Consider the following 17,048-nt stretch of genomic DNA (forward strand, 5'->3'; position numbering starts at 1 on the left):
ACCACTATAGGACCAGAAATTGTTACTTGGGGAGTACTGGGACGAAGTGTTCCCCTCCGAGCTGCCCTACACGCTCGCCACCGAGAACGCGCGCGAGGAGCACCCGGAACCTTCCACCGCCCGCGTGGCCGTCCCGCCCCGCCAGCGCAGCATGGTCACCGTCAACCCCTCCTCCGTCAAGATGGACGAGATGGTCCCCTCGCACACCGTGAGTTACAAGTTCGCCCCGCCCGAGGTTAGCGTCGTATTTATTAAAGCATGCTGCACGTCGTACGTGGAGCTTGGCGGTGTGTCGGTGTAACGGGTTGCCAATTTAATTGTTTAGTTTAAAGCTGTGGACAGATGATGCGCGGCGATCACTCGCATAATCTGTACACAGCTTAAGGCTCGTTTAGATGGCGCGCGAGCTCGCATACGATTTTAGTTACATTACGAGTTTGCGACCCACTGAGGACATGAGGTAAAAGTACCAATGCTCAGCACTGTCCCACTAGTTGCCATTTTAGGGTTCCGTAGTGAACTAGGAACCCTTATGTTTCGCCATGTCTGTCCGTCCGTTCGTCCGAGGATCTCAGTGACCGCTAGCACTAGAAATCTGAAATTTCTTACCAATATGTATATCAATCACGCCAACAAAGTGGTCAAATAAAAAGTGAAAAAAAAAATGTTTTATTAAGGTAACCCGGCGTAATAATCGCTCCAAAAGTTAAAAAAAAAATGTCCCCCCCCTCTAACTTTTGAACCATAAGTTGAGCATTAAAGTGTCGAGCACTGGTACTTTATATATGCAATGTAGTCAATCTCGTATGCGACTTCTCGCACCATCTAAATGAGCATATATCCTTTGTCACTAACGGGCTATCTCGGTTCTCGAGGAAAATCTCCAGGGGGGTTAACATGAAGTACTAAAGCCGTTCAGTTCAGGTTAGAAAAGGACGGAGCTATATAACTGCTGCAGCTGTGTCCCTTTCTCTCAACTTAAATTGAACGTCTTTAATACTTCAGTAGTAACCCCCCTGATTTGTGGTAACGGCGACTAATTGTGGCTATAATTTGTATGGTATGATTGTAATCACTTCTACTGTCGGTTTTGGCGTCTATTAATTTACAGTTCTGTAGTTACAGGTTATAAAAAATGTCAACCAGACGAGTCTAACATAACTACATTTTTTACGGAAGGAATTAGCTGTTCTGTTAGACCCTGACTATTACCCTGAGTCGGCCCTTTTAGACTAAAGCCCTAATAAGTCTAATAACCTTTAATAATTAATAAGAATTGAGCCTATAAACGTCCATCTGCTAGGCACAGGCCTCACCCACGAGAAGGATCATCAAAAAAAAATCTAACATAAATCCATAAGTAGGCATAATACATTGCATATTACAATCTGTCTCATTCATTTAATTACTGCGTAGGTACCTATGCCATTACCATTAGATAATGATTAATCCATGTAATGACATAACACAGTTGTTGACTAACATTTACATTTTAACTTTCCTGTTACATACCTACTATACATGTTACTAACATTACAAGCCATTTTGTTAATTGTTAGTTTACGTGGTTTTTATTTTATTTTGGTAACTTTGACTAACTAAAGTATGGATAACAAAGAGTAGGTAAAATTGTATAAAAACGACACAGCATGATTGCCGTAATGCTATGCATCTAATAATTCTAATACGTTATGATGGAAAGTGACTAACTCGTGTAACTCTTAGTAAAAGGTTATTGGCATGTAAAACTTACAACAATACAATACCTATGACGACGACGAGTGCCTTATCCCACCAAATTAAAGCGAGTTAGCGATGAAATTTCAGCGATAATTAAAATTTTGAAAAAACCCGACATAGTGGACCGGTTCCATCAAACATGGTTAAGAACACTCCCGACTAATTCAGCTTTCAAACAAAAAAAAAAAATCAAAATCGGTTCATCCGTTTGGGAGCTACGATGCCACAGACAGACACACACAGACAATAGTTATTTGTTATACGAGGGGGCAAAATTGTATTTTAACGTCGAGTGTGGAATTGAAAAACGAGCAAGTGAAAGGATTCTATAGTTGAACCACGAGCGAAACTTGCGAGTTTTTTAACACACGAGAAGTAAAATACATTTGCACCCGAGTGTAACACAAAACTTTTCCCCTCACTATAGCGCAAACGAAACTACAACGCAAAAGATGCGTTTATCACTGCTTCCAGTAGTTCCACAGGTGGTAAATCATCTTCATTACTAGATTCACCTACTTTTATCAATTTTAAAGCAGTTAATTTGACTTTATTCAAGGTCAAATTACTTTACCCACTAGTGGATAAAATTCGTTTTTACCCGCTGGTATTAAAGGACAAAACACGTGTTTCCGAGCTAGTGAGGGGAAAACAAACAAACAGACAGACATACACGTCGAACTTATAACAACACCCCGTCGTTTTTGCGTCGGTTAAAAATGAACAAAATATAGTCGCTCCCGTGTAAATAAAAGAGAGGGCAAGAGCGATGAACTATGAAACATCATCGCGTCTCTTTTATTTACATAGAAGCGACTATCTTTTGTTCGTTTCTAGCACCGATAGCTCATAACTAACTCGCTTTTGATGGGACAAATGTCTAAATGTCACTTGTACTACGGTAAAATCAGTCGGAATGAGTAGTATGAGTACCTACCTATTTTACTGCGCTTTTTATTTTAGAGCTGAAACAAGCGATCGTAACCATATGTTGACTGTTATATGTGTTTAGATATTATCAAAATGCCAATTTACGCTGTAAATTAAACTCAGTGTTTCTTTTGTTTTGTCCAGCACTGAATTTCTGTCAGTTCATTTCCGCAATCTTTTTGATGTTTTGTTTTCTTCCTTTCTAATCAAGTAATCATATTAATAAAATTTTATTTTTTACGTTAAATCATATTTAACATTCAATTTTTAACTTACATCTCTTTTACGTAAATTTAATTCAAGATTCAAGGATCCCCATAGTTACGTATCAAAACTAATCGTTGCCCTGAACATGCCAACAGCAACTTCAAATGAACGACGATGCCCAATCGGGTATCCACTTCATCGTGTCGACGCGGGGCAGCAAACGTGGGAAGAAAGAAGACCGGAATTCCATGGGACTGGGGTCTACTAACTCCGTGGCATCGCTACAGCAAACTCCTATGACGAGGACGAATTCAGTTACATCCATGCTGAAGAGACTCTTCTCCAAGGAGGAGCAGCGGCAGACGCCCGTGCCCAACCAGGTGCAGACCGACGGAGGTGAGTCAGGACAGGGATGTGTTCCATCAACTCCATGGCGTCACTGCAGCAGCTCATGATAAGGACTAACTCGGTCACCTTCGTGCTGAAGAAACTCTTCTCCAAGGAGGAGCAGCGGCAGACGCCCGTGCCCAACCAGGTGCAGACCGACGGAGGTGAGTCAGGACAGGGATGTGTTCCATCAACTCCATGGCGTCACTGCAGCAGCTCATGATAAGGACTAACTCGGTCACCTTCGTGCTGAAGAAACTTCTCCAAGGAGGAGCAGCGGCAGACGCCCGTGCACAACCAGGTGCAGACCGACGGAGGTGAGTCAGGACAGGGATGTGTTCCATCAACTCCATGGCGTCACTGCAGCAGCTCATGATAAGGACTAACTCGGTCACCTTCGTGCTGAAGAAACTCTTCTCCAAGGAGGAGCAGCGGCAGACGCCCGTGCCCAACCAGGTGCAGACCGACGGAGGTGAGTCAGGACAGGGATGTGTTCCATCAACTCCATGGCGTCACTGCAGCAGCTCGTGATAAGGACTAACTCGGTCACCTTCGTGCTGAAGAAACTCTTCTCCAAGGAGGAGCAGCGGCAGACGCCCGTGCCCAACCAGGTGCAGACCGACGGAGGTGGGTCAGGACAGAGATGTGTTCCATCAACTCCATGGCGTCACTGCAGCAGCTCGTGATAAGGACTAACTCGGTCACCTTCGTGCTGAAGAAACTCTTCTCCAAGGAGGAGCAGCGGCAGACGCCCGTGCACAACCGGGTGCAGACCGACAGAGGTGAGTCAGGACAGGGATGTGTTCCATCAACTCCATGGCGTCACTGCAGCAGCTCGTGATAAGGAGTATAAGGACTAACTCGGTCATCTTCATGCTCAAGAGACTCTTCTCCAAGGAGGAGCAGCGGCAGACGCCCGTGCAGACCCAACCAGGTGCAGACCGACGGAGTTGAGTCAAAGACAATTTGTTAACACAGACACACAAAGGAGGTATCTATTACTTTAAAAAAAGATATGTGCCTCTATTATTAACAGATATCGTAACTTTTCCATTTTCGAAGAAGCATGGTAGAAATAAAGGAATTCATATATGTGTTTCTAGGTAGATGATCAATTAAGGCTCATTTTACTGTAATAATCCTAATTAACTATTCCATCTGGCTGCGAACATATATATTCCTGTGATATTCAACGCCACAATGCCGCATCAAAATTGCTGGGAAAGTTACGATTTCTGGTTATTAAACATATAGTTACCTATGCCTGAGTAATTAAATTTTTGGCAGAAACATTGGACTGTAAATTGCAAGGGAGAATATCACTATTTGTATAAGTTAGTCAAGGGTTGTAGATATTCTTTTGGCGCGTTGTTTTATTTTATTTAATTACTCAATCTAGTTCCCCGAAGAAGATAATTGTAATAGCAAAGAGAAAATAATCAAATAATACTAGATTGTCGATAACAATACTATGTATGTATATTTATTCCATAAATGTCTCAGCGTCGTAAAACCATACTACGGCCGAAGCTCTTTTTGGTCTCATTACATTCTTATATTAGTACCTATGACTCGGCAAAACCCGAAAAAGCACCTTGAACTTGACGGTGTGTCTCACACATTACGTAAGTGTTTAGATCATTGACACCCAAGCGTGTAGGATGTTTTGCCGACATTTGAGTGCTGCTTGAATAAAAAAATTTTTTTTCTGCAAAGATATGATTAATATGTTTGCATTCAGTGATTCTTTCAAATGAACCTGCGCACAGATAAATATAAATCGAAATGCATAAACAAAAAAGTTACTTGTAGGTAGTTTTTTTCGGGTCATGTAACCACTTGATTATACGAAGTCGCCCGGACTGACTAATTAAACAGAATATAATATGATATGTAACAGTAGAAAAAATAAACCATACAATATTTCATCTTTATTTTACTTTGTAATTAGGTTCGTTTTGTTTGTGAGTTGAAAAACAAAAAATTGGAATAAAGACCAAATAAATTTAATAGTCCAGGCTCTGCGATTAAGAACCACCGGACTATCCACGCTTTATCTAGGTATACCCCTTCCGCATCTCAATTTGATCTTATTGTTGAACAGTGGGACGGTTCACGATATCAGCGAGCAACCCCACGCTGAACAAGCCGGCACCCGGCGGCGGCAGCATGAAGATCGCCAACGAGGTGATCGAGGAGGTGGACGAGCAGGCCACCATCACCAGCATGGCCAAGCGGCCCGAGAACAGGTGCGTGGTGAACAGTGGCTCACGGTGTCGGCCAGCAAGCCGGCACCCGGCGGCGGCAGCATGAAGATCGCCAGCGAGGTGATCGAGGAGGTGGACGAGCAGGCCACCATCACCAGCATGGCCAAGCGGCCCGAGAACAGGTGCGTGGTGAACAGTGGCTCACGGTGTCGGCCAGCAAGCCGGCACCCGGTGGCGGCAGCATGAAGATCGCCAACGAGGTGATCGAGGAGGTGGACGAGCAGGCCACCATCACCAGCATGGCCAAGCGGCCCGAGAACAGGTGCGTGGTGAACAGTGGCTCACGGTGTCGACCAGCAAGCCGGCACCCGGCGGCGGCAGCATGAAGATCACCAACGAGGTGATCGAGGAGGTGGACGAGCAGGCCACCATCACCAGCATGGCCAAGCGGCCCGAGAACAGGTGCGTGGTGAACAGTGGCTCACGGTGTCGACCAGCAAGCCGGCACCCGGCGGCGGCAGCATGAAGATCACCAACGAGGTGATCGAGGAGGTGGACGAGCAGGCCACCATCACCAGCATGGCCAAGCGGCCCGAGAACAGGTGCGTGGTGAACAGTGGCTCACGGTGTCGGCCAGCAAGCGGGCACCCGGCGGCGGCAGCATGAAGATCACCAACGAGGTGATCGAGGAGGTGGACGAGCAGGCCACCATCACCAGCATGGCCAAGCGGCCCGAGAACAGGTGCGTGGAGCATGAAGATCACCAACGAGGTGAACGAGCAGGCCACAGAAGAACAGGTTGCGTGGTGAACAGTGGCTCACAGTGTTAGCCAGCAAGCCGAATATAAATAAACAAGAACGAGGAAATACCTATTTTGACCCACAAAACTTTTCCTCGAATATTGTTTAAGTTTCTCGTGACTCATGACATGAGCAAGTAATGCAGAGTCCATTAATTGGGTAAGTATGACTTAATTTCGCCTCTTTATCCCTATTTTATTATTATGTGCTTTATCAGGTATGTATGCATGCACACTTACAATAAAAAATTGCCATTAGGTATATTTAAATGATTTGTCGTCAAATCGTCTTTCAGTTTCTCTTCATTGCTCTGAAATATGATATGAATTGAATAGTTATTATCTTTTAATTTGGTGCAATGTAACCATAAATAATAGATACGTTATCTAATACTGTTTTATGATGGTTTCGTAAGAGGAAGCGGATGATGATTCATTCACAGCTCATAAGAGTCATAAGTTCTATGTTCATCGTATCCGTCATGACATTTCAATTTTCTTATATGCCATAACATAAGCCATTGGATAAAATACTTTGAACCAGGCAGGCAAGTATGGTCACGCGATAAATGATAAAACATCTGGCCGTCCCTTTCGCACTATTGGAGGACCAGATGTTTTATCATTTATCGCGCGACCATGCTTGCCTGCCTAATCATTGATTGCTCTCATATTAGGTACAATTAAGAACATACATTAGAGTAATGTTCATCAGTTTTGAACCCTAAAGTTCTGTGCCATAATCGTTTACATAAAAGTTTACTGTAAAATATCGGAAGAGTCTGAAATAAAGTTTTAGATAAATTATGTACGATATTTGAGACGAATAATTTTTAAGAAAAAAAAACCGTCGCCTTTCGGGTTCTGGTGAAAGCTACTTGCGAATGTTGGATTATGTAGAAATGTGTAAGTATTTTTTAAAACTGCTTTTAATGCTTTAATTATTAGATGGCAACACAAATGAATATACGTATAACGTTAAGGTTTGAGGAGTTTCCTCAATTCCTCATGAATCCGATTATATTATAAGAAATCGAAGCTTGACAAACATTGACTTGAAAACTCAATATGCTTAACAAACATAACTAAATAAATGTCACTGTTCTGAACTTAAATGCATGCTTTTCTTACAAAAATACCAAAGTCACTATGAGTGTGCCGTTCAGATTTGAGGAGTTCGGTTCTGACTATCATCAGCAGTTCCACTGCACCAAATGTCACTGTTCTGGACGTAAGTGCATGCTGTTCTTATAAAAATACCAAAGTCACTATAAGCGTGCCGTTCAGATTTGAGGAGTTCGGTTCTGACCATCATCAGCAGTTCCACTGTACCAAATGTCACTGTTCTAGACGTAAGCACATGCTGTTCTTATAAAAATGGCAAAGTCACTATAAGCGTGCCGTTCAGATTTGAGGAGTTTGGTTCTGGCCATCATCAGCAGTTCCACTGCACCAAATGTCACTGTTCTGGACGAAAGTGCATGCTGTTCTTATAAAAATACCAAAGTCACTATAAGCGTGCCGTTCAGATTTGAGGAGTTCGGTTCTGACCATCATCAGCAATTCCACTGCACCAAATGTCACTGTTCTGGACGAAAGTGCATGCTGTTCTTATAAAAATACCAAAGTCACTACATATAAGCGTGCCGTTCAGATTTGAGGAGTTTGGTTCTGGCCATCATCAGCAATTCCACTGCACCAAATGTCACTGTTCTGGACGAAAGTGCATGCTGTTCTTATAGAAATACCAAAGTCACTATAAGCGTGCCGTTCAGATTTGAAGAGTTCCGTTCTGGCCATCATCAGCAGTTCCACTGCACCAAATGTCACTGTTCCGTACCTAAATGCATGCTGTTCCTTTAAAAACACAAAAATCACCACATGTATGCCATTCAGATTCGAGGAGTTCCCTCGATTTCTCCAGGATCCCATCATCAGAACTGGGTTCTGAGAAAAATGGGACCAATCTGTATGCATATACATTCAATCAAAAAAAAAATTCAAAATCGGTCCAGTAACGACGGAGATATCGAGGAACAAACATAAAAAAATAAATTAATAGTTTAAAAAACACTATAAAACACGCTTTTATGAATGCACGTAAAAGCCAAAAATAAATTATGGATCGTTCAAGTTGTCTCTATTTGTGAGCTGAAGTTTAAAAACTATGTGCTTTTAATTATAATATTTGATTGTAAAAGCGTGGGGCGCTGGATCAGGAAAGACTTTTTGTATAACTTGCTGATAAATCAAATTATGCTATGCTACGGGAAGGAGGTTACACAGATTGACGCGCTAACTGGAGTTGCAGGATGACTAGTAGGTTCTACATTAAACAGTCAAATCAATTAAAAGTCAGTGTTCAAAGTAGGTACCAGTTTGTCGAACTCAGACAAAATATGCGCTAGTAGCGAGGAGAGTCGACAGTCACCGACACTTAGAACGCCGCTTTTTTCCGGTAATCAAAGTACAAAAGGGGAAAGTGTCTACAGTGACAGGATGCAGAGTTCTTGTTCGTGGACGAGATATCTTTGGTTCTTTTTGGTAACCCTTAGGCGGCATATGTAAACGTTATGTTCTTATGCAACTTCATTCGCCAGGAAGTTCGGATTAGTATTTGTTTACAAGAAAGTCTTTCCTGTTCCAGCGCCCCACGCTTTTACAATCAAATATTATAATTAAAAGCACATAGTTTTTAAACTTCAGCTCACAAATAGAGACAACTTGAACGATCCATAATTTATTTTTGGCTTTTACGTGCATTCATAAAAGCGTGTTTTATAGTGTTTTTTAAACTATTAATTTATTTTATACTTTTTAGTCATTAATAATGAAATACTTTTAACATTTATACATAAATTTATTCCAAGTAGGCGGATTTTACATGCCATTTGTGGCTTAACGTGTACTTATTGCTAATTGCTACTTAATAATAACCAGCGGCTACCTTCTTATTACGGTATTATCATAAAAATGTTTATACCTAGTAAGTTATCCGTAAAAGATAGACCCCCTTTATTTGCTCTTAAGGGTCACAGGAAAACCATTACCCAACTTATTTTAAATACAACGTTGATCTTTCTTTTATGCGGGGGGCTTCGCCCCCCGAGTCCCCCTTTGTTTGCTCTGAAAGGTCACAAGAAAACGCTAACCCAACTGATCTTAAATATTACGTTAATCTTTCTTTCATGCGGGGGGCTTCGCCCCCCGAGCCCCCCTTTGTTTGCTCTTAAAGCTCACAAGAAAACGCTAACCCAACTGATCTTAAATACTACGTTGATCATTCTTTCATGCTTTGTTTGCTCTTAAAGGTCACAAGAAAACGCTAACCCAACTTATTCTAAATACTACGTTGATCTTTCTTTCATGCGGGGGCTTCGCCCCCCGAGCCCCCCTTTGTTTGCTCTTAAAGGTCACAAGAAAACGCTAACCCAACTTATCTTAAATACTACGTTGATCTTTCTTTCGTGCGGGGGGCTTCGCCCCCAGAGCCCCCTTTGTTTGCTCTTAAAGGTCACAAGAAAACGCTAAACCAATTTATTCTAAATACTACGTTGATCTTTCTTTCATGCGGGGGCTTCGCCCCCGAGCCCCCTTTGTTTGCTCTTAAAGGTCACAAGAAAACGCTAACCCAACTTATCTTAAATACTACGTTGATCTTTCTTTCATGCGGGGGGCTTCGCCCCCCGAGCCCCCCTTTGTTTGCTCTAAAAGGGCACAAGAAAACGCAAAACCAATTTATTCTAAATACTACGTTGATCTTTCTTTCATGCGCCCCCCTTTGTTTGCTCTTAAAGGTCACAAGAAAACGCTAACCCAACTTATTTTAAATACTACGTTAATCTTTCTTTTACGCCCGAGCCCCCCTTTGTTTGCTCTTAAAGGTCACAAGAAAACGCTAACCCAACTGATCTAATACTACATTGATCTTTCTTTCATGCGGGGGGTTTCGCCCCCCGAGCCCCCTTTGTTTGCTCTTAAAGCTCACAAGAAAACGCTAACCCAACTTATTCTAAATACTACGTTGATCTTTCTTTCATGCGGGGGGCTTCGCCCCCCGAGCCCCCCTTTGTTTGCTCTTAAAGGTCACAAGAAAACGCTTACCCAACTTATTTTAAATACTACGTTAATCTTTATTTTATGCGGGGGGCTTCGCCCCCGAGCCCCCCTTGTTTGCTCTTAAAGGTCACAAGAAAACGCTTACCCAACTTATTTTAAATACTACGTTAATCTTTATTTTATGCGGGGGCTTCGCCCCGAGCCCCCTTTGTTTGCTCTTAAAGGTCACAAGAAAACGCTAACCCAACTTATCTTAAATACTACGTTGATCTTTCTTTCATGCGGGGCTTCGCCCCCGAGCCCCCCTTTGTTTGCTCTTAAAGGTCACAAGAAAACGCTAACCCAACTTATCTTAAATACTACGTTGATCTTTCTTTCATGCGGGGCTTCGCCCCCGAGCCCCCTTTGTTTGCTCTAAAAGGTCACAAGAAAACGCTAACCCAACTTATTTTAAATACAACGTTGATCTTTCGTTCATGCGCCCCTCTTTGTTTGCTCTTAAAGGTCACAAGAAAACCTTAACCCAACGTATTTTAAATACAACGTTGATCTTTCTTTTATGCGGGGGCTTCGCCCCCGAGCCCCCCTTTGTTTGCTCTGAAATGTCACAAGAAAACGCTAACCCAACTTATCTTAAATACTACGTTGATCTTTCTTTCATGCGGGGGGCTTCGCCCCCCGAGCCCCCCTTTGTTTGCTCTAAAAGGGCACAAGAAAACGCAAAACCAATTTATTCTAAATACTACGTTGATCTTTCTTTCATGCGTCCCCCTTTGTTTGCTCTTAAAGGTCACAAGAAAACGCTAACCCAACTTATTTTAAATACTACGTTAATCTTTCTTTTACGCCCGAGCCCCCCTTTGTTTGCTCTTAAAGGTCACAAGAAAACGCTAACCCAACTGATCTAATACTACATTGATCTTTCTTTCATGCGGGGGGTTTCGCCCCCCGAGCCCCCCTTTGTTTGCTCTTAAAGCTCACAAGAAAACGCTAACCCAACTTATTCTAAATACTACGTTAATCTTTATTTTATGCGGGGGGCTTCGCCCCCCGAGCCCCCCTTTGTTTGTTCTTAAAGGTCCTAAGAAAACGCTAACCCAACTTATTCTAAATACTACGTTGATCTTTCTTTCATGCGGGGGGCTTCGCCCCCCGAGCCCCCCTTTGTTTGCTCTTAAAGGTCACAAGAAAACGCTTACCCAACTTATTTTAAATACTACGTTAATCTTTATTTTATGCGGGGGGCTTCGCCCCCCGAGCCCCCTTTGTTTGCTCTTAAAGGTCACAAGAAAACGCTAACCCAACTTATCTTAAATACTACGTTGATCTTTCTTTCATGCGGGGGCTTCGCCCCCGAGCCCCCTTTGTTTGCTCTTAAAGGTCACAAGAAAACGCTAACCCAACTTATCTTAAATACTACGTTGATCTTTCTTTCATGCGGGGGGCTTCGCCCCCCGAGCCCCCCTTTGTTTGCTCTAAAAGGTCACAAGAAAACGCTAACCCAACTTATTTTAAATACAACGTTGATCTTTCGTTCATGCGCCCCTCTTTGTTTGCTCTTAAAGGTCACAAGAAAACCTTAACCCAACGTATTTTAAATACAACGTTGATCTTTCTTTTATGCGGGGGGCTTCGCCCCCCGAGCCCCCCTTTGTTTGCTCTGAAATGTCACAAGAAAACGCTAACCCAACTTATTCTAAATACTACGTTGATCTTTCTTTCATGCGGGGGCTTCGCCCCCGAGCCCCCTTTGTTTGCTCTTAAAGGTCACAAGAAAACGCTTACCCAACTTATTTTAAATACTACGTTAATCTTTATTTTATGCGGGGGGCTTCGCCCCCCGAGCCCCCCTTTGTTTGCTCTTAAAGGTCACAAGAAAACGCTAACCCAACTTATCTTAAATACTACGTTGATCTTTCTTTCATGCGGGGGCTTCGCCCCCGAGCCCCCTTTGTTTGCTCTTAAAGGTCACAAGAAAACGCTAAACCAATTTATTCTAAATACTACGTTGATCTTTCTTTCATGCGGGGGCTTCGCCCCCGAGCCCCCTTTGTTTGCTCTTAAAGGTCACAAGAAAACGCTAACCCAACTTATCTTAAATACTACGTTGATCTTTCTTTCATGCGGGGCTTCGCCCCCGAGCCCCCCTTTGTTTGCTCTTAAAGGTCACAAGAAAACGCTAAACCAATTTATTCTAAATACTACGTTGATCTTTCTTTCATGCGGGGGCTTCGCCCCCGAGCCCCCCTTTGTTTGCTCTTAAAGGTCACAAAAAACGCTAACCCAACTTATTTTAAATACAACGTTGATCTTTCTTTTATGCGGGGGCTTCGCCCCTGAGCCCCCTTTGTTTACTCTGAAAGGTCACAAGAAAACGCTAACCCAACTTTTTTTAAATACTACGTTGATCTTTCTTTCATGCGTTCCCCCTCGAGCCCCCCCCCCCTTTTTCTGTTCTTATCTTCCCCGGCACCATCATCAGGCCTTGAAACCTAATCGTAGTCATAGTTCATTACAAGACTTTTCTAAGAAGCCCAAAAACAGCTATGATACGATGTTCCATCATGTAGTTCCAGTTCATATCTTCCGGCTCCATCATCAGACCTTGAAACCTAATTGTAGTCAAAGTTCATTACAAGACTTTCCTAAGAAGCCCAAAAATAGCTATGATACGATGTTCCATCATGTAGTTCCAGTTCATATCTTCCGGCTCCATCATCAGACCTTGAAACCTAATCGTAGTCAAAGTTCATTACAAGACTTTTCTAAGAAGCCCAAAAACAGCTATGACACGATGTTCCATCATGTAGTTCCAGCTCATATCTTCCGGCTCCATCATCAGACCTTGAAACCTAATTGTAGTCAAAGTTCATTACAAGACTTTTCTAAGAAACCCAAAAACGGCTATGATACGATGTTCCATCATGTAGTTCCAATTCATATCTTCCGACTCCATCATCAGATCAGCTCAACAGCACCATATTATTGTATTGTCATCGGAACTACATATAGCTGCCAATTTTCATTACGCTACGATCCTTGGAAGATGGTTAAATTAGCCTCCGCAGATTCCATTACATAGTTAGTTACATACACGACGACCTAATAAAAGCGTGTTAAAAAACATACAGACGACTTGATAACCGTCCTTCTTGAGAGATATGAGGCGACGGTTAAAAATCACGGTCTTCGCATTTTTATCTTTAAGAGGACTTTACTATCTCAAATAACCGGTACCGACTAGGGCTTGCAATATCGGACGGTTTTCAATTCCGGAACTGGTTTTCGAGATTGGACTTCAATTCCGGAATTCCGGAGCTAGTTCCGGAATTGAACTATTTTTTTTGGTTTGGTTTTCTGGTGGCTTTTTGATGAAATAATACAATTTTAAACTGAAATTTGTTATAAATCGACGTTTAAGACAATAACTCCGTACCTGAAAGGCATATAACACTGAAATTTTCATTTTAGTTATTTTACAGGAAAGCCCATTTTGCATCAAAATCGGTCTTGCAAGGTATTTCGAACTACAGTTAACGATACAAACGAGGTTTTAGTGTCAGTTTTCTGATAGTGGTCAACGTTAAAGTTATTTTTTTATCCATTGAGCATCGAAATAATATAAAAGTAATAATTTACAAGAATTGCATAACGTCTTGTTCACATAACTGTAATAAAAGAAATATTGAATTACCTTTACCAGACTCGAGTAGGGACAAAAGATATCCAAGCTAGCCCAAAAAGACAGATTTTATGATTTATTCCTAGGTATCTACATGTACCTACACCTTAATTTTTTGTAAAAAAATAAATCATTCTTTTATATACATCATTTTCCATACATTTGCTTCTCAAATCTTTTGATTTTGTGGTAAGTGGTAATAGACTTAGATAGAGTTTAGTAAAATATGCACACGTCTTTGTGAAAAGTGTATAACTACGACGTTATGCTTGTGAATGAATGTAATACCAAATACTACGATTTGCTTCTGAACTTAAGACTTTATGCCTAAAATATTCAGTGCTATGAGAAAAGAAGTAAAATTTTAAGTTTATAACATAACATAACATACAATCACGCCTGTATCCCATGAAGGGGTAGGCAGAGCATATGAAACTACTCAAGTTTCAATGCCATTCTTGGCAAATAAGGGGTTGACAGAAAACAAAACTATTACATTGCAGTGACAGGTTGCCAGCCTCTCGCCTACACCGCAATTTTGAGTTTAGTAATTTTAAATTATCACAAAACAAAACTTTCTACAACAAATATTTACTTTAAAATTATTATATATTTCACTTATTAGCTAAAACAATTGAGAGCAAAACCAGAAAGTGACAATGGTATAATATTAGCGGGTTTTAACTACACTATCTCGCTCTAACTAGCCCTGCACGGGAAGCATGGTCGCGCGATAGACGATAAAATATCAGGCCGTCCCTATCGCACTAACAAATATTGCCTTATGGCCTGCTATTTTATCACTTATCGCGCGACCATAATTGCCTGCCTGGATGCAACCCTTTGGTCATAAAATAGGCACTACTGAATCCGAGGAGTGTCTAACTTAATGATTTTATATATCTTTTATAGACGCGGTGGTAGTTTTGTAAAATAACCAGGCTGATATTACACGTTTTCGTCCAAAAATATATATTTTTTCAATTCCGGAATTTTCGAGATTATGTGTTTCAATTCCGGAACTGTAATATCGGAAAAATTGTCCGAAATTCCGGAATTTCGAGATTCCGGAATTCCGGAATGCAAGCCCTAGTACCGACAATTGCAAAAATTTAGATAAAACTGTAGATGTATATCAACTACGTCAACACAACGCGTTCCAAGTTCTCGTTAATCAAGTTCTACTTTATACGGCATATTCTAGGAAACTATCCACTATTAAAAGGATAATAGGCGTAGCGCTGACTAGTACGTAATTTTAATGCAGGTATACGTAGTCGTGATGCATGGCTAGCACTTTATTTATTTTAACAGCATTTGTGCAGCACAATGGACCCACACACTGATTAGTGTTCCGACTCATCAATTCGTCATGCTTCCGTTTGTCTGACGACGTCTTTAATCTGTGTTTTGGACGTCATTTCTTTTGTGAAGACCGTAGGTTCTGAGCTTGCAAATTTTAAATAATTTGTGTCCTTTGAACATTCTTTGCTCGACTCCGAAGAATCTTAAATAAATATAAAGTTACACTTTTTATTTAATCAAATATATTATGTTTTTGATGATATGGATCTTACTCGTGATGTTATAGTAGGTTAGGTTTTCGCATTTTTCGAGTCGCTTCCTTGTCTTACTTAGTCGAGATGAAATTAATAAAAATAACCACACTTTTTCTGTTTCATGCTGTCAGGCTATACTGCTGATTATATTCTAATTACAGGCTGTGGTATTTTGTAAGATACTAAACTTAGCCTAGACCTTCGAATATCTATTTAGATGGAAACTCCTATGTAAATTCAATATTAATTTATATCGCCTGAAATTCGATTGTCATCGGCGTGAATCGCGTCCTCGTTATCGATTCGCAAAGACAACTGACTTTACGACCATCTGTATAATAAAAGTGTATGAAAAACATCTGCGGCCCGAGTGCTGAAGTGAGCGTGCACAGAACCAACTGTTCTGCAACCTTGAAAACAGTAAATAAACGAGGCTAGGCACGCGAGATTCTTTAACTACCGCTTATTAGTAGTTAAAACTACCTTGTACTTAGGTAAGTATGTGCTCTGCATTCTTTGTCGACTCAGCGGAAAGTAACAAGCCCTTTGTCTAGATATTTTCCTTTTGACTTGGAACAATAATAACCTGGTAGCAGCACTTCTATACTCTTAACTTGATATGTGTTAAAATTTAACAACTGTATACATTTTTCTTGAAAGTAACGGGAAACCTTTTTTTCTAAGAATTTATTTATCTATAGGTACATTACCTATGTATGTTTATGTCACTAGGTATTGAGCTGAAAATGATATGAACGTGAACCTAGCCTTTACATAACAAAATAATAAGTAAATATAACTAATTTCAGACCAACCGCGCAGAGTCTGTTCGCACAGGGGCCCCCGCCCCCCAGCGAGCCGGTCAACGTCCCTGCCAGGAACACCAACCTTAAAAACCGTAAGATAATTACACTTATCACGGAAACTAGCCCATTGTGAATGTCATCACAGACCCCTCACGGCTGTAGGTGCATTATACCAGGAACTGATTTAATGGTTAATGTCCCTGCCAGGAACACCAACCTTAAAAACCGTAAGATAATTACACTTATCACGGAAACTATCCCATTATGAATGTCATCACAGACCCCTCGCGACTTTTGTGTACCTTCAGTCTTTATACCACGAACTGATTTAAGGGTTAATGGCCGCGAAGGGGTTCGATGCAGCTAACAAGTCAGTTAAATTGAGTCTCTTACCTAATTAACTTTTAATTCTGATAAACTCTTTCTGCCCCGTCTGCCCTGTTAGGAAATATCTAACGTATTACCTTTGCTTAATAAGTGTGTAAATCCTTGGGTTATCGTTTCCATTACCGACCATTTCATATCTGGTGATCATGAGGCTGCAATAGATATTTGTTATACAGGGGTGCAAAGTTGTATTTTAACTTTTTAACACCGCGTGTGGAATTGAAAAACGAACAAGTGAAAGAATTATATAGTTGAACCACGAGCGAAGCGAGTGGTTCGAGAAT

At 41.4% G+C, this 17,048-nt stretch overlaps 1 protein-coding gene across 1 annotated transcript in view; it reads left to right on the top strand.

Annotated features, from left to right (window-relative positions):
• LOC125228665 (bestrophin-1) overlaps positions 1-17,048 on the top strand; it is a 59,784-nt gene that overhangs the window by 26,616 nt on the left and 16,120 nt on the right. The window contains exons 7-10 of the mRNA XM_048133319.1: positions 11-235; positions 3,033-3,273; positions 5,369-5,513; positions 16,381-16,469. Of these exons, the coding sequence (XP_047989276.1) occupies positions 11-235; positions 3,033-3,273; positions 5,369-5,513; positions 16,381-16,469 (700 nt within the window). The remainder of the gene's footprint in view (positions 1-10; positions 236-3,032; positions 3,274-5,368; positions 5,514-16,380; positions 16,470-17,048) is intronic.

Source organism: Leguminivora glycinivorella, chromosome 8 (genome assembly GCF_023078275.1).
Source record: "Leguminivora glycinivorella isolate SPB_JAAS2020 chromosome 8, LegGlyc_1.1, whole genome shotgun sequence".
NCBI lineage: Eukaryota > Metazoa > Arthropoda > Insecta > Lepidoptera > Tortricidae > Leguminivora > Leguminivora glycinivorella.